This window comes from Oryctolagus cuniculus, chromosome 11 (assembly GCF_051225735.1).
Source record: "Oryctolagus cuniculus isolate XC-2025 breed Fujian yellow rabbit chromosome 11, ASM5122573v1, whole genome shotgun sequence".
NCBI lineage: Eukaryota > Metazoa > Chordata > Mammalia > Lagomorpha > Leporidae > Oryctolagus > Oryctolagus cuniculus.
The window spans coordinates 92,281,742-92,300,179 of NC_142877.1; the positions used below are offsets into that span (position 1 = coordinate 92,281,742).

An 18,438-nucleotide genomic window follows, 5' to 3' on the forward strand; every position below is an offset into this window, starting at 1 on the left:
GTGGCGGTTTTGTTTCTGTCGGTCTGGAGTGAGGCCTGAGATTCTGCCCTTCTAGTAAGATCCCAGGTGGTGCTGATGTTGCCACCTGAGGGTCACACAGAGAGGAGATAATTCTGTGCTGTCAACACAGCGGCCACCAGCCACCAGTGGCTTCTGAGCTCTTCAAGTGTGGCGAGTGCACCTAAGACACGAAGCTTTTACTTTTACTGAATTTCAATTCATGTTTCCAAAGAGATCCTTGGCTCAGTTATTGGAAAACAACTTTGAGTACACTTGGAACGACTTGTGACTATCTTTTCAGCTGTTGATTTTATGAAATTTCAATAATTGAACATGTATTTCCAATGAAAATGTAATATCTGAATTGAGATACGCTCTAAGTGTAAAATAAACACCAGATTTTCAAGACTAAGTTTAAAGGGGGAGGGGATTGTAGATTATCTTGTTAATTAATGTTCTATTGATTGCATGTTAAGATTCTGAGTACGCTGGGTTAAAATACAGTATTAAAGTTAATTTCATCTGTTTCTTCTTACTTTGAATGCAGCTACTAGAAAATTTGCAATTTCCCATGTGGTTTGCATTAGACTCTGTTGGACAGTTCAGGCACAGCCCAGCAAGCACAGAGCCTGGCTCCCCTGTCAACTGCCTTTCTTCCTGTCTAAATTGGGTGGATGACCCATGGCTGGAAAGAGGAAGTGAGGTGGTGGAAAGAGATGAGGCCCGCTCCTCCCCTGTAGGAGGCTGTGGCAGAGAGCCAGCATCCACAGCGAGTTCTTCAGCTCAGAGACAGTTGCTTGTGTGGCGGTGCTTTCCCCTGTGCCCCCAGGCAGGCCCTGCTTTTAGGAGAGGAAAAAGGAAACATGTCAGCAGTCTGGAGTGAGTTGCTCAAAGCGGGCTCTCCGAAGAAGATGCTCACTGTTCAAGAGCTAAGGGTCACGGCCGAGGGCCCCTCAGTGCTGCCTCCTCAGTGACATGCAGCATAGTTAATGAAAACAGCCCGGCTCCTGCAGATCTCCTGGTGGACTCAGCAACTGCAAAGGAGGCTAAAAAAAAGTTTCATGAAGCACCGTGATGAAGACATCTGCCAAGCTGACAATAGCCAAGAGACCAGCGAAAAGAACTCTGCAGCGATGGGCGATTTCTCATATCATAAACTGCATTGTGGTAACCTCATGCCTGCACTCTTGTAAAACATTTTTTTTTTTAAACTAACTCAGTCAAATATTTACATATAAAATCAGACCTGGCAGCAAATTCAAAGAAAACTCTAAGGGTGGACAAACATTGCTTCTGTATCAGAGGCTTTGAGATTGTAGGTCTCAATGAACTTTTCCAAATAGGAACTGACAGCCTTGGATGGAAAATGGGGGGCAGGAGGGAAAGGGGACTGAAGTTTCTGAAGAGTGTTTGACTACAAAGTAAACAGCCTCAATAGAAACTATTAAATCGGAATGCTGCCTCCGCATTCCATAGAGCAGTGCACAGCAAAATGCACTGTGTAGCTTAAGGACTTGGAGGAAAGAAATCATGAAGCGAGTTGATGTAGTGATGATCCGGACTTCAGGGGACAAGTTGTATTGGCATAAGACAGAATTTATGTTTTCCAATTAAGTTAGAGCTTGAGGTGAAGTTGTACAGCTGGCACAACTGTAGAGACCTTTATCTTTAAGACTTCTTGTCCTTTCGGTCGCCAAGTCAACCCAAGAGAAAATATTTACCAGGTATACCATGCACTTCAGAATGGAATGCCCTTTTCACTACCAAATGGTATGTAGCGGGCAGGTTTTTTTTTTTTTTTTTTATTTGCATTGGGGGTTGTTGTGCGATGGGTCAAGCTGGCACTTGTGACACTGCCACCCCATACTGGAGCAAACTGGTTTGACTCTTGGCTGCTCTGCTTCTCATTTAGCTCCTTGCTAATGCACCCCAGAAAGCAGCGGAATATAGCCCAAGTACTTAGGTCCCTGCCACCCTCGTGGGAGATCAAGATGGAAATCCAGGCTTCTGGCTTTGGCCTGGTTCAGCGCTGATGCTTGTGGGCATTTGAGGAGTGAATCAGGGGACGGAATATCTCTTTCTCCGTGTCTCTTCTCTCTTTCTTTCTAATTCTGCCTTTCAAATAAATAACAATTTTATAAAGTACACTATTTTTATTAACATACTCAAATTCAGACTCATGATTCATTTCCCCTTAGAAGCAAAAGGAAAGTGAACTTAGCAAATCCATATCATAGTCAAGTTATAAGACAAAAGGTTTAAATGCTAGGAAACAGCACACATTTATAAGCCAGTGTTTCATTATTAGTTTCCAAAAATCTTACCACCTAGCGCAACTATGCACATCTGAAGGCCCTTACTTTTCACCTAAAAGCAACACGATGCCAAGTCTCAAAGAATCTCAACCTTTCCTGTTTTTTTTTTTTTTAAACACATTTTAAACTCCTATCATTTAATAAACCCAACAGTAGGGTAAATTCAGCATTCGTGCTTACCTGACAAGCTTGTCGACCACGGAGAAAATGTCACTGTCCCCCTCGCCCCTTTGCAGCCGTTCTCTTCTCTGGACTGTCTCCTCTCCTCTCCTCGTCCATGTCTCAGCTTCTGACTGGGGGTGTTTTTCCGCTCGGTGCTCTTTAACCTTGGGTTCTCACGCTTGTTGGAGTTAATCCTCCCAGTGTCCCTGTCTGGCGTTGTTAGCACACTTACTTTGCTACCACTGCCCTCCTGTCTCAGATACTGCAGCTGGTGCCCTTTTCACCTTGGTGCCCTAACTGGCACACCGCCTGCGTAGGGCAGATACATGGTGGAGGTGTCTGGAACAGAACTAAGCATCAGTTTGGGTCCTCAGGGTAACAAGACCGCTTGTTACCATCACGCTGCCTTGCTCCGGTCTCCTGCCCCATCATCGCTCCGCTTGCTGTTTAAACGCTTGCCCCTCAGAAAGAACTACGGCCACCTGAGGCCCTTCCTATAGCCTGTTTCCTGTCCCCCTCTCTCGTCTGTTTCTGTCCTGTCAACTGTTACAGGGCCTCAGAGCAGAGTGGCTTAGGCTGCCGCTGGTGTCACTGTTTCAGTTTAAGGTCCTCCAGGGAGGGAGGCAGGCCTTACTGTGTAGCTCCTGGGAATCGTTTTTCAACTCTTTTCACTCTCTCTTCCTTCCCAGGAACATCCTCATTGTGAGCCACGATTCTCTGCTCTCTCCGCCTAAGCTGGTCTGGTCATTGGGACTGATAGGCCGTTCCTTATCGCTCCATACAAGCACCTTTCAAAACAGTCACCACAGCATTTTCAAATCTATGCACAACTTTTTCATAATACACATTTTCCACAAACGTGTTGAAGATTCCCTCCTAAGTGCCGGGTTATTTTCTCTTTTTTGAGGTTCTCCTTGTCCCTTCTTACAATTTGGAGTGTAGGCCGGCGCCATGGCTCAATAGGCTAATCCTCCGCCTTGTGGCGCCGGCACACCAGGTTCTAGTCCCGATTGGGGCACCGGATTCTGTCCCGGTTGCCCCTCTTCCAGGCCAGCTCTCTGCTGTGGCCCGGGAGTGCAGCGGAAGATGGCCCAAGTGCTTGGGCCCTGCACCCCATGGGAGACCAGGAGAAGCACGTGGCTCCTGCCTTCAGATCAGCGCAATGCGCCGGCCGGCCGCAGCGCGTCAGCCGTGGCGGCCATTGGAGGGTGAACCAACGGCAAAAGGAAGCCCTTTCTCTCTGTCTCTCTCTCTATCCACTCTGTCAAAAAAAAAAAAAAAAAAAAAATTGGAGTGCAGTGAGCCATTACTATACCCATCAAGCTTGTTTTGGTATGTCTGAAACCTCAACTCTGTCTAGTTCCAAAGACATTTGAGCATTTGGAATGAGGAGGCATTAACAGAGAAAAAAAGCTTCTAAATAAATATACCCAAATTTGGGACCAGCGTTGTGGCGCAGTGGGTTCAAGCCACTGCCTGGGAGCCCAACATCCCACACCGGAGCACCAGTTCAAGTCCTGGCTGCTCAGCTTTTGATCCAGCTCCCTACTAATGTGCCTGAAAAAGCAGCAGAGGATGTCTCAAGTATTGGGCACCTGCCACCCTTGTGGGAGACCAGGATGGGGCTCCAGGCTCTTGGCCTTGGCCTGGCCGGGCCCAGCCCAGCCATTGAGGCCATCTAGGGGGGTGAACCAGTAGACTGAAGCTCCCTGTCTCTCCCTCTTTCTGTCACTCTTCCAGGTAAACAAATACAATCTTTAAAAATAAATATACCATAATTTTAGGTCTGGGAAATGGGGTTAAGCACAGCTTTTCCTGCAAAATATACTGTGCTAATAATGAACATGATTACTCTTATAATCAGAAATAAAAAATAAACTTAAGTTTATATTGGGAGATTGTTTCAAAGCAAATATGACACAAAATCTTCCATATAAAACTGTTTCCAGGACAGTGCTTTCTAGCAGTTAAGACCCCAGTTAAGACGCCCATTCCCCACAATGGAGTGCCTGGGTTCAAAACCCGGCACCGGCTCCCGACTCCATTAGCTTCCTGCTAATGAAGATCCTGCGAGGCAGTGGTGATGGCTCAAGGAATAGGGTTGCTGCCAGCGACATGGGAGCCCAGCTTGGCCTTGGCCCTGGTCCTAAACAGCAAATAAGCCTGCAGCACCACAGCAGCAACCCCTAGAAAACATTTTAAAAAATGATCATTCTGGTCAAATACATTTTTGGATTGAAAAAGGCTCACAGGTTACCAGTTTAAAACACCTGATCTACACTGTGCCCCTCAGTGTACTAGAGCCAGCACATATTAAGTAATTTGCTAGTAACACTCCATCAATGAAAGCTCTCACTATTGTAACACAGTGTATTTCCAAGTTCCTTTCATAGGCTGAGTGCTCTGTGCTCCGACTTTCTAACTCATCTCATTTGATCAGCACAGGAACACTGAACACAGGTCGGTAGGCAGTTCTCATTTTATAGATGGAAGATGAACTAAAGCTCATAAAGACTGAGTATGTCCTAACACCACTAATTTTTGCAGAATTGAGTCTAGACTATCACTGCAAAAATATCTGTAATATCATGCTGAGTGAAAAAAGTAGACTAAAAAGTATGTATAATTTTTAAAGTTTTAAAGATTTTTAATGACTGCCTATTATTCCATAATGAAGATCTGCTATAAAATAAACAAGCTGCTGTTATTAAGCACTTGAGTTACTTTTAAAATCATGCAGGAAAGCATTTTTTTTTTTCCTTCTTATTTGAGAACTCCCATCCACACTGCTTCACTCCACAAGCCAGGACCAGAGAGTTAATGCAAGTCTGCCACACTGGTGGCAACGACCCATAAACCTGAACCATCACCTGCTGCCTTTTAGGGTGCACATTAGCACAAAGCTGTGGTGGGCATTTGGGGAGTGAATGAGCAGACAGAAGATCTTTCTTTGGCTTTCAAATATAACGGAAATAAACTTTAAAACAAAGGAAAAAGAACTCTTTCGAAATACTTGGAAGCCCTACGTGACAAAAAGGGGTTCTTACTCTTTAAAACCTTCATTTCCCAGCTGTCATAGCACTAGAACCCCAAATTCCATAATTTCAAATAACAGCTGCCAGGCTGCAGGCACAGAGGCACACAGACACATTGGAGGAAAGGGACCAAGGTGCAGCTGCGACTTGAAAATGCGGAACTTTGGCCATTCACGTCAGAACCTTTTCGCGAGTGAAAGGTGGGTTACTCTGAAACACACTGGGATGGCAGGCCTGTACACCAAGACTATCCCTACACTGGGCCATATGGGTACACCACTGAGAAAGTTATAGAAACTGGAGAGACACTGAGCAAGGAGAAAAGATGTGGAAGGAGTCTGGGAGCTGGGGGACGTGCAAGCCACTTTTCTGTATCTGAAAAACTCCATGAAGAACTGATTTGACCTAACACTCAGAATGACCAAGCCAAGGCTGTAAGTCATGATTTTGGTTGGTGAACAATTTGGATTCAAATTCCAGATGCTATTAACTAGTTGTATGGCCACAACTTTGTTCTTCACTCTAAGTAGTTACTTACCATGTAAGCCAGTGACCCAAAGTAAGGGCTTAATAAATTTGATGTGTGCACTGTTAACTCTGACTGGAAAAACTCAAACAATAGGAACACATCATCAGGTGAGCTATGGGATATTTTAGGGATAACCGAACGGATGACTGTAGCCAACATCTTTTTTTTTTGGTACTAATTTGATTTAAAAATGGCCCTTAGAAACAACAAAAATTATCAGTTACTACTTCATCTGGGTATGAGAACAGGTGATTTTATGTAAAACTTTTATTTTAAAGAAGTATACTCTTAAGTATTAGGAATATTTTAACATTTTTAATATTCATGATAAAATCTGACATTTTCCTGTCAAGGCATACATGCTATCTATTTCCAACCATGCAAAAAGCATAATATGATAGAAATACATTTAAAAATAGCATTTTCAGATTGCATTTCTATATAGACTATAATTTTAAAAACAAGTAAGCTTTCATGACCCAATTTTTGAAATCCTTTCATTTTTCCCCCACAAAACCAGTAATTTTTAAAATTGGTCATATTCTAAACAAATGAGATCGGTTTTTTAATCAATTAAGTAGGTAAATTTCCACAAAAATATACATTTCAGGTTTCAAGTGACAGTAAATTGAACAACAAAAAAACCCACTGAATTTAATACAATGATCTACAAGAGTACTTCAAAAAGCTCACAGATAAATGGAATTAAAAAGTTTACTTTGGTGCAAAAAATATGAAATTATGCATTTTCATTACAAAAATTCATGAAAAGCATGTATTTTGAGAAAACTACGCATGGATTTTAATTTTTCGTGCCAAAATAAACATTTAATTCCATTTTTCCAAAACCTTTTTGAAGTGCTTTTGCACATACTTTCTTAACACTGATTATCTTATTTTATTACTAAAGAGGCAGAGAGACAGAGGGACAAGACAGAGCTCCCAGGTGGTGGTTAATTCTCCAAATGCCAACAACGCTCAGGGAGGAGTTGAAGCTGGGAACCAGGAACTCAACTGGTTCATCACCTGTTACTTCCCCAAGTAGGAAGCTGCAATCAAGAATGGAGCTAGGACTAGAACCAAAGCACTCCAACATGGGATGCAGATGTCCCCAGCATCAGCTTAACCACCAGAGCAAATGCCCGCCAACACTCATTTCTGTAGGACTAGACACAACCTGGCTTTCAAGCAGCACTTTGATCAAGTAAATAGAATTCCTGGAATGCAAGATTGTGAGGGGAAATTTTACTGAATTATTATTTTATGCTCTTCAGTTATGTCTTGAATTTCAGCATTGTGGTTCTCAATGCTTCTGCTAAATTCAGTAGTCTCCAAACTTTGCCGCCTATTAGAATCTGGGAACTTTTCAAAAATGCCAGTACTCAGTCCACAGACCACAATGCCTGGGGATGGCGGCCTGGCACCCATACGCTTCAAAGGTCCCCTGAGTGATAGAGTGTGCAGAGAAGTTTGGGAAACACTGATGAATCCCATTGCTCATTGTGGGCATAAAGACAAGACCAGGAACAATGAGAGCAATTATGACTGGGTAACAGTCCCAAACCATCAAAGCATCTTAGTGGCATTCAGTTAAATTGTAAGTAGTAAAAACCAGGATGACTGGGTCACTAGCCCACTCATCTGATCTCCACCTTCAGATGTGCAAGAGGTTCAGAAAGCTGCTTCTTTTAAAGGGGGAAAAGTGACATTTCTATTATTGGCTTAAAAACAGAAAAAAAATGGAAACACTATTATTTCTAATGAGATGACTCAAGGTCTCCTTTCAAAACTACAGCTATTTATACCAAATCCAATGGAGGCAGAAGTATTTGAGTCAACAGTGCCATCTTGCACTGTCCTCTAATCAATGAAGTGTTTTTGCTCTTCCAAGTTCACCTGAAGACCTAAAGCAGAGCAGGAATTGAAAAAATTGCTAGAACGAAACTAAGAGTTCAAGGTGTTACAAATCAGTTCCGGGTAGAATTGGGATTAGAACTCAGGTCTGCTGATGACTAGGTAAATGCTCTTCTTACAAACTGCTGCTCTTCCGAGATCTCTAAGATCTACTCCTTGTGCCTCAGCACTCTCCCAGATGATTTTCCTCTGGGGGAAAAAGCACTCTTACTGTTTTCCCCTTCCAGGTGTGTTCTGCAGAGCAGGGGTAGTGTGCTGCAAAGCACAGAAGGGGTGGGAACACGGAGAGTCAAGGAGGGCCTTGCAGGAGGGAAGAACACAGGAGCACACAATGTGCTCCCCGCAGTGGAGAAAGGGGCAAATGTTAACTAGGTGAGGTTAAAGAGTCAAGGAGACAATAGAAAGCCACTCAAGGCTTTTCCTTGGGTATTTGCTCACCTAATTTTTGAAGAAAGAGAGATGATATGGATAGAATGTGATTTAGGAAGATTTCGAATGAGCTGGATGGATGGATGAGGGGGTAGGGATGTGGAAGACTAATGAAAGCTAAGTATACAAGCCCGAGATAAAGAGGAAGCAGACCATAGCAGTAACAGTGAACATGAGAGACTGACAAGAGTACTTGAAACCAAGGGAGAAATATCTGCAGCAAACAGAAAACACAGTTGACAGCATTTCAACAAGGTATCATCTACTTTTGACTTGATAGGTATTTATGTGTGGAGTGATGGAACACTTAATTAGATGACCCATAACCGGTTGGATGATTGCATTAAATATCATCCTGGTATTGGTTTTGAAAAGTGAGGCAAAGGGTTGTTGGCAGATCTGTCTTGTCTGTCTTTCAAGGTTTGCCATAAATAAGTTGTTCCAATGAAGTAGAAGAAAAGCTGTCACACTAAGCTGAGAAGAGTTGAAGACAAACTAGGTATCAAAATCAGAAGTCAAGGTAAGTTGCAACAATAGTTTAACAGAAAATTCTGCTTTTTGGGAATCCAAAACCAGAAACAAAATGACAAGGAGAGACAAATGCCTGCCAAAACGTGAAACAAACAAAAAATAAATCTCCAAGTCTGTCTGGTTAACAGCAGAATGGAAGAGGTGTGTTTTAGAGGTGGACCCACCAGGTCATGAACTTGGTTCTGAGGGGAGTTGAATAAAAGGCACATGAAAAGAGCCTGAGCATCAGTGAGGAAAACCAGGAAAGAATGAATTTTGGTCACTGGGAAGAATGCGAGCATATTGAGGACAGGAATGAAGCCAATGGTGGTTCAGGTGCAGGCACCAGCATGGTAGAACATCAAGGAGGCAAAGCCATCTGGTTCAATGACAGAGCAGGAAAAGATCACCAATCCAATGTCCTGGTCAGGATGGAGTCAGTGCAGGTCAGTAAGACTGGGCAAACCAAGAAGTGGCTGTCATGCTCAGTGCAAAGGGAAGATGGGCAGGTGCACATAACTTTTAAGAAACAGGGTGGAAGATACCCTATCGTGAACAGCGAGAAATGGCCATTTTCTATTTGTGAACATATTGCTGAATAACTGTAAAAATCAAAGGTATTCTGAATCACGTGGAAAACTGCAAATAGGCTCAAACATATAGCTTCTTATGAAGTGACTACAAAAAGGTGCCAGCCTGTGTCACTTGGGTGAGCAGGACAAATGACATTAAACACATCAAGGAAGTAAGGAGTCCAGAAGATTCTTTAGGAGGCTACAAAGCAGAAATAGCTCAGCCAGGATGGAGTGTCTGAAAAAGGCGGCTGTTGCTAACTGGTTTCCTACCTTCCAATCTACCCCTCTCGACCAAGCAGCCAGAGATCCTGCTGGCGCCTCCGCTCAAAATCATCCATTGGCTTCCCATTGCATTAAGAGCTGAAGTTCTTGCCATGGGTTACACCCCTAAATGTATCTCTTCACTCTGGCTGGTTCACCCAACTGCAGCTACCCTGGCCTCCTTGCTGTTCCTCAAACCTGCCAAGTACCACCTACTGAAACTTCTGCCTAGAGGCTTTCCAGACAGCCACACAGCTGACTCTTTCTTCCGGTTTCTGCTAAAATGTCACCTTACCTGTGAGGGCTTCTCTAACCACACTACAATTAAAAATTCATCCCCTACTACCTGACAAAGGTCTCTGTCACCCAACAGAACATAAATTCCCTAAGAGGATGGAATCAAACCTTATTTCATCTTCTTGGAGTCCAGAATAGTATGAACACCTCTGACAGGTACAAGTACTTGTTGAACAAATGAATGGAGAGAAGATAAGGATGAAAGACACAAAAGTAACCGGTAATTAGATCAAATTTGGGGCACAGGAAAAACGGCGATGGACACTGGCATTAGATGTTGAAAGGATCAGGGCTCCAGAAATCTGGTCTGGCCTTGCTGTTATAATCATGCTTCTCCCTGACCACTTTTCAGAGATTGTGACCTACTACTTATCATAAATCTATAGCAGAAAATAAGGTTAAGAATATATTACAAATTTACCATTCTCAGAGAAACAGAAGCTAATCAAAAGAAAAGCTTGATGAAAAATAAAAAGTATCCTAACTTCAGACACCACAGGTCTCCCTTCCTGAGCTTTTCTTTTTTTCTACTTTCATGCTTAGGCTATTCATTAAAATATGCATTAAATATTTGTGATTCCAAAAGCAATCTTACTGAAAAAGTTCTAAGGTACTTTATCACCACTAAGAGATTTTAACGATGTTTAAAAATTGGCATAATTTTTACAGACTAAGGGGAACCAATTCACTGTTCACAAACCATAAACATGGTAGTGAAAAAATGGCTGCAATTTTTCTCATTTTAAAACATTGACTACTTAAAGTCCAATGTGCATTAGAATCACCCTCTTGGACTAAATATTACAGCATTAAGAAACTTCATCAAGGAAAACACTGCAGGAAGAACAAAATTCTTCATTGAAAAAAAGTTAGAAAGCAAAACATTCTATTCTTTAGGTGTTCCTTGTCAAGAAGATACTTAAAAAATTTCGCAGCAAATACCAATTGCAAAAACAGAGAAAGGTACAGATGATTTCATTAATACAGTAGGTTTTTCGCTCCAAATTATTTAGGAAATAAAACAATGCCGTTAAACTAATAGGTTAGTCACGAAACTTTGAGTACACATGCTCATCTTCAAAGTACTGAATCACAAAATCCTCTTATTAGACTTGCTATTAAAAACCATTTTACGGATTTATCTTTGACTTTGCAGCTAGCGGAGAAAAGGTGGATTATACCTATGAATTGGTGATTGCCTTTTGAATCCTCTTCTGGGAAGGGTATGAAGATTCTTAAGAGTGTCTCTGAAACACTTGCTATTACAAATGGAGAAGCAACATAAAGAGAGCACTAAGTTTCACACAGAACTTTGTGCACTAAGCTGTGACCTGGGTTAACAGGATGCTAGGACAGCACTGGCCACCAGCCTGGGCTCTTGTAAGGCGCTACCTCAAGTGTGACTCCCAGCTCTGTTATCAAGGCCTGTAACCAACAGGAAGTGACTTTAATGACCTAAGCCTCAGTTTCTCCAATATATAAAGTAGGTCACAGAGTTGTTACTACTTACATAATCTATGTAAAGAGCTCAGCATACATCACATACTAATTTATGTTTGACAATATTTCCTTTAATAGCTAGTGGTCTAAAAGTGACTTGGAAAAAAGCCCTGATTTAAACTAAGAGAATTCTAGCAAGGCATTGAACCCAAACCTGGATGTGTGTTACTGACTCGGGAACTGGTTTTTGTGGGATATGGTATAAGCTATGAAAGTTGGGCCAGAGATGGAGACTGTGTAAGCACATATGCCTGTTTTTTTTTTTTTTTTAACCTTAATTTACTATTTTTGAGTCAGTAACATGATGTGTTAAATAATGACATCTTGAAATCAGAAAACAGATTACATATGCCTACATTTAGTATATTCATGTATAAATGGAAACATTTTTATAAGCAAATAGGCAAAATGTCAAAAAACAGTTTTAAGACATAAAGCATAAAAGTAAACTCATTTGAAAGTTTAAGGGGACAAAATTATTAATCTGTTGAAAAGAAAATCATCTGGAGAAACGATTTCCTTCTCGACACACACTGATGACAGAAGTACCGAACCACAACGACCAGCTGCTTTAGCACAGGAAACACCATGAATGATTATTTGAAAAGTTTAAAATTATTTGCAGCAAGATAGCATAACCATGCTAATAAAAGAATCCTTTCTTTTGGGGAGGGTATCTACAGGAGTATAACATAGCAATTTAAAAAGATAAGGATTAATATGGGATTTGGACAGAAGGGTCTCACTGAAGTACAAGAAGGAAGGGTATAGTGGCACATCTGGTTAAGCCGATGCCCACGTCGTGGGAGTGCTGGACCGAGTCCTGGCTAACTTTGCCTCCCATCCAGTTTCCTGTTTATGGATCCTGGAAGGGAACAGATGGCGGCACAAATGCTTGGGCCCCTGCCACCCTTGTGGGAGACCCAGATGAAGTTCTAGGCTCCTGGCTTTGGCCTGGCCCAGCACTAGCTATTGCTGACATTTGGGGAAGTGAACCAGCGGATGGAAGATCTCTCTCTTTCTCTTGCTCTGCCTTTCAAGTAGATGAAAGTAAACATATATAAAAAAATGAACAAAACATAAAGAAAGAAGGCAGTTTCAATAAGACATGAGTTCTCCAAAGGCAGGGGTAAGGAAATTATCAACACGGAAAGGCTCAAAGAAGCTCCCTTTTCTCATTCTCATTTTGGAAAGAAGTTAATTCAAAATTCAATTCTAATATATAATACATAGATAGAACCTAATTTGATGAAATGGAAAATATTTTTCATGTCATAAATATGATACTTATATATACTCAATAATTTACCAAAAATTTATACCAATCAAAACTATGGTATTCATAGCTAAAGTTTACTCAGTATTTCAACAAAATTGCTAATTTATGTTCATAACTTATTATAAAACCCAACTAAGGGTAAGTTTATTTTGTTCCGTAGAATTCAGATAATTGCTATTGACAAATTTGAATTATTTAATTAAAAAAATAAGCTCTAATAGTTAAGCTAGTCTGTTTTAACACAAAAACAGTACACTCCCATGGATTGCAGAAATGATCTATTATGCTACAAGGATTGAAGATGTGGGTAGGAGAGTAGGGACAATGTACCCACTTTCATTTTAGAGGCAAGATCATGCATATCAGAACACGGATTCACTGCAATACAACCATAACATTTCAAGTACATTATAGGATTTTCATCAATTAGCTTTTAAAAATTTCAAGTAGAAAAAATTCCAAAATATGTTCAAATCAATTTCATTATTCAAAAAGTTCAGTCCCCATTCAGAAACAGATAAACAGTATATTTATTAAATGAGTTAAGACAAATAAACTTTACAAATAGACAAATAATAAAAGGCTCAGTGGCTAAAATAGATGGTAAGCATCATTGAAAGAAATCAACACCATCACGGTTATCTCAGTTGGCTTACATGTGTAAAAAGAAATTTTCAAAGAGCAATTTCACAGAAATGAAGCCAGTTTTTTTCTTATAAACAAATCACCATTTCTTGGTTCAAAACTGACATCTGTTATGAAAATTACCATATCACATATTTGTAAGATGACAAGGAATAACTCATCTTCAAAGTGCAAGTAAGTCTATTTACAACCACAAAAAAGGCAATGATGAGGAGAAAAGGATTTTTAAAAAATATACAAAGATTAAAAACATTTGGGATGCAAAATTAAACAATTTTTTTTGGTTAGAGGATAAAAGAGAAAAAGTGATTGAATTACAGATGCTGATTTCAGCTATACATACTATATAATGGGATCCAAGATCTTTAACAGCTTGCTTGCATTTTTTTTTTTCCTACTTACATAATGCTCTGGAAATTTCTGGTAGAAATTACAGTGTCTCAAAGAGAGGAATACACACTAAGCATGTCTTGCTACTAACTTTCATGGATGTCCTAGGACCTGTTTATGGATTAGAGTTGGTGTAAAAAGCCATTGCCTTGAGTTGAAAAATGAATACTGTAAAAGCTTAATACAAATCCTCCAAAGCACATGCACTTCTAAATCTTTTGGTAATTACATTCATATTTAAGCATAACCAAAATAAAAAAAAAATCTGTTTAAACATTTCCCTTTTCTCTATTCCCTATGCCTTGCAGGCTCTCCAGTTGATAGGGTCAATTTTTAGAGTTGAAAGGTTCTTCAAAATAGAGTCTAGTCCACCACCCTCATTCAGGGTAAAGGATTTTCCCCAAGATCATGCAGCACATAAATGGCAAAACCAAGACTAGAAAGCAGGTCTAGACTCTTAGTCTAATATGCTTTCCAGCATATCATGCTACCTCTTTTTACAGTATGATTTGCTATAAATACCTGATGAATTAATAATGTACAGTTACAAATGCTGACAGAGCCAATGTGTGTCTAAGACTTGCAGAGGATTACTGCAAAGAATTGATGGAGAGAAAAGATTTCCCCCACCCACCAAAAATATCAAGCACCATCATCTAAATGTTTCTTTGCTGGGTCAGCAATCTCAGATGTAGCAGTCCTTGTAAACTTTACGTCAGCCTGAGGATTGTGTATGTGGTGGAATCTGGACCCTAACACAATGCCACTTTCTGAAGGGTAAAGACAAGAGGCAAAAAAGAGAAGAAGGCAGACAAATGAAAGAAATGGAGAGCTAAAGAATCCAGTTGGCTTTGTGATGGGCACTGCAGTATACGGTTAATTACTACAACTGAATGCATGTTTGTAGAAGCTTTCTCACCTTTTTTTTTTTTTTTTTAAATAAAATCTCATTTTATCTAATCTATAATTTGGCCACTTAAGAATCAAACAAATGCTTCAAAGACATTGATGATCATTAATGTTTGAAACTGAGGCTATTTTAGATAAACAAAATTCTATGAAGAATATGTCAATGACAAAATTGGGATAATTTTCTTAATTTGATTCTATCAGATTTCCACCAAAGAATTAAAGTATTATTTCATGGGGCTGTTACCATCTTGAAATTTATTTCAACTGTGGTTAGACAGAACAGACAGATGCACTATAAATGCAGAACTGAATAAAGAAGCTGAAATATCTTTTAAAAAAAGATTGCCATGAATTTATTTAATAAAAGGGCATATTTATTTATGCTTACAAACAAGTTTCAAAAACAAAAGGAAAACATGGATGCTTCCATTTATTAACCTTTTTCAAAATGCCAACAGCCCTCATGCTGTGTGAAGGTCTCTAAGGATTTATTAGAAAAATCAATACAGTTCACTCACAGTTCACCAAGACATCACTGAACTAACACAAGTTTAGACAAAAACAAAAAGGACTAAGGTTCTCTTGTAGTTTGATAGTTTGATTTAATTTGATTTGCCTGAAATAACAAAAGCATTTCAAGCATCTTTCATTATGTAGTTGATGTCCTGCATTAAACAATCTACTAAATTCTGAACAAAAGGTTATTAGCAAGTTTTCAAAAATTTTAAAAATTAAACAGTTGTTCCAAAACCATTAAGTAGTAAATGTATTTAAGAAACTAATTAGGACAGATGCCATAACTTCATTAGAACACCACTGCTCATGTTTTTTTTTTGTTTTGTTTTGTTTTTTTTGTTTGTTTTTTTAAACAAAGCATTAGTGTTATCTATTTGGCTATTAGTATTAGCAATTTATCTACAATATTTAACAAGGTAAATTGTAGGCAAAAATTTAGTACAGTTTCAATAGAAACACCCCCCCCCCTTTTTTTTCCTGAAAATACAGCAGTATTTGAAGGACTAATTTTTCTCTGCATCAGTTATAAGGAAGCTTCCCATCTATGAACAGGAACAAAAAAAGTATCTACAAACCTTGTAAACAGATCTGTATCATTTATAAACATAAATAATCCAAATTATTAACAGCCAACAGCAGAAATTAAAATATCAATTCAATGATCCAGGGCTCTTTGTCTTGCCCACCTTTACTCCTCCCTCTCTCCCATCAAGGACTGAGATAAACTAAAGCTCTGCTAATACACTGTTCAGGACCATCCTTGGGTACTACTGGTGATCCACGGGTCACTTACACTGAGTTACTGTTTATCTGTCAGTTCGTTTCTCCCACCCCCCAAAAAGCACCCTCAGTCTGGCAGAAAGCTTTGCTTTTTTTTTAAAAAAATAAATCTACATTCGTACAAGTGTGTCTTCTGTTGAAGTCCAAAGACAAGAATATCATCTTGTCCGTCACAATATGTGAAAAGACCCAGTTTCAATTTGATTCTTTACAATGCAGCTAGTGTGTTAACATTCAGCTTACAATCAGAGTGATGTTTCCAAACTATGTAGTGGGCTTCCTGGGGATGAAGAGGTAGCAGACTTGTTCATTTCTATTGTAAGGTGAATTCCGCTGTCAACAGCATTGTTATTTTTGTTGGGAGAGGGTGGAGGACTGGAGTTACGTTTTGTAGGAGCATCATCTTCAGCATCAGTGTCATCAATAAGGGGGATATGAGGCTCTGAATCTTCTATCCTAAACTCAGGATGTGTCATAAAGTTGTGAATCGAACTTCTTGATTCTGGTTTTTCTAACCCTTCATATAAAGAACTACGAAATGCATTCACCACTCGAATCTGTAATATCAGAAAACACAGAAGGATGTCAGTACACCATTCACTTAACATAAAAATGGTTCATTTATGAGTCTGAATCCACAAACAGCTAGGTATGAGTGAATCATATTTGCATGTAATGCAGTGGAACTTGCAATACACTGTAAAAAAAATGAATATTTTAGTAGGACACTACAGAACAACAAAATCACATACTCCATGAATTAAGAGGTACAGAATTCAAAGTAATCATCTCATTTAGTATCACTGGCTAAATATTTAATAGCCATTTTATAGGATTTTTTTCCCTAAGAAAACACAACAAAACAAAAGCAAACAAAACAAAAACTTAACCATACACAAGCTTAGCTGATTTTTTTAAAAATTAAAAACAAAATGTATTTTTGAAAACACTTCAAATAAGGTAAACAAAACCAAGCACAAAGGGTTACTATTTATCATGCTAGGAATTAGGGTGTCACCGACTATGAAAAAGCCAAGCAAATATAAGCTGAATGCCACAATGAACTCACATCTACCCCCATTCCCTTAATTAAAAAATAAAGACAAAACCCAAATAAATATCTATTAGGTGCCATTAAACAGCTATAAATGTTTGAGTATATGCCATTTATCTATGAAGTGTTAGTGTTTTTTCTCTATAACAAATTAAAACAAATTAATTACTATAGTTCTTGGGGGAAGAACAGATAAAAACAATATCAAACAACTCCTTGAGGATTCTTCTGTGAAAAATTTCTCCAAGAGAAGAATGTTTTAAAGATTTCTTTCTTTTTTTTTAAGATTTTATTTATTTATTAGAGAGGTAGAGCTACAGACAAAGAGAGTGAGGGACCGAGAAAAAGATTTTCCATCCACTAGTTCACTTCCCAAATGATCCCAAAACGGCCAGAGCTGAGCTGATGTGAAGCCAGGAGCTAGGAGCTTCTTCCAGGTCTCCCACGTGGGTGCAGGGGCCCAAGGAGTTGGGCCATCTTCTACTGCTTTCCCAGGCCATAGCAGAGAGCTGAATTGGAAGAGGAGCAGCCAGGACTAGAACTGGTGTCAGCACTACAGATGGAGGATTAACCTACAGCGCCATCCTCTAAAGATTTCTCGAATTTTAACTCTTAAAGATAGATATCGCCTAACAATCCACCTTCTTGGAAATCTGCTATATGAATGAAAGGCTAATAGGTAGTCAGACTTGAACACATAGTTGCCCACAGGCATCAAGTTTCACTAACCCAGTGACACTCAGATTCTCAAAAAAAGGATCAACATAGGTGATCATTTACTTTGTGTCAACTCAAACATGGTATTTGCTTTTGCTTTGCTTCTAATGAATCCTGTTTAATAATAAAGACATCATTTACTTATGTTTAGGGAAGTAACTGCCATTTTCACATTCTAGAAAAAAAGGTGTGTTAACTAAAATCACCACATAAGACAATACTGAATAAATCAATGGGATTTATTCAAATGGATATCTGAAAGCATATTTCTCAAACATAATGTAGAGTATAGGGCTATGTGCTGACCTCTGCTTATAACCTTACCTCTCCTCCTCAAAGGTATCTTCTCTGATTTACTAAGCACTGTGCATAAAGTGTGTTGGTCGATATTAACTTAGGTCTTTATATAGAAAGCACAGCAGTGTCAAAGTGTGAGAGAGAGGCAAAATACCTGAGTGAATTCTGGCTCTGCCCCTTACAAACTGAGGAATCCTGGTCAAACAATATAAAATGGGAAGCAACAATATTTTCTCCCTTATTGTGCTGTTTTGGGAGATTAAATTAGTATATTACAAAAACAGTGTTGCCTCAAGCATCAATAACTAATGCTTCCCAAAC

At 39.5% G+C, this 18,438-nt stretch overlaps 1 protein-coding gene across 1 annotated transcript in view; it reads right to left on the reverse strand.

Annotated features, from left to right (window-relative positions):
* Positions 1–15,866: 15,866 nt before the first annotated feature.
* Positions 15,867–18,438, reverse strand: part of ATP2B1 (ATPase plasma membrane Ca2+ transporting 1) — a gene marked incomplete at its 5' end in the record, with an annotated part of 114,962 nt that continues 112,390 nt past the window's right edge. Inside the window, 1 exon segment of the mRNA NM_001101719.1 lies at positions 15,867–16,606. Within this exon segment, the coding sequence (NP_001095189.1) occupies positions 16,295–16,606 (312 nt within the window). The 3' untranslated portion in view covers positions 15,867–16,294.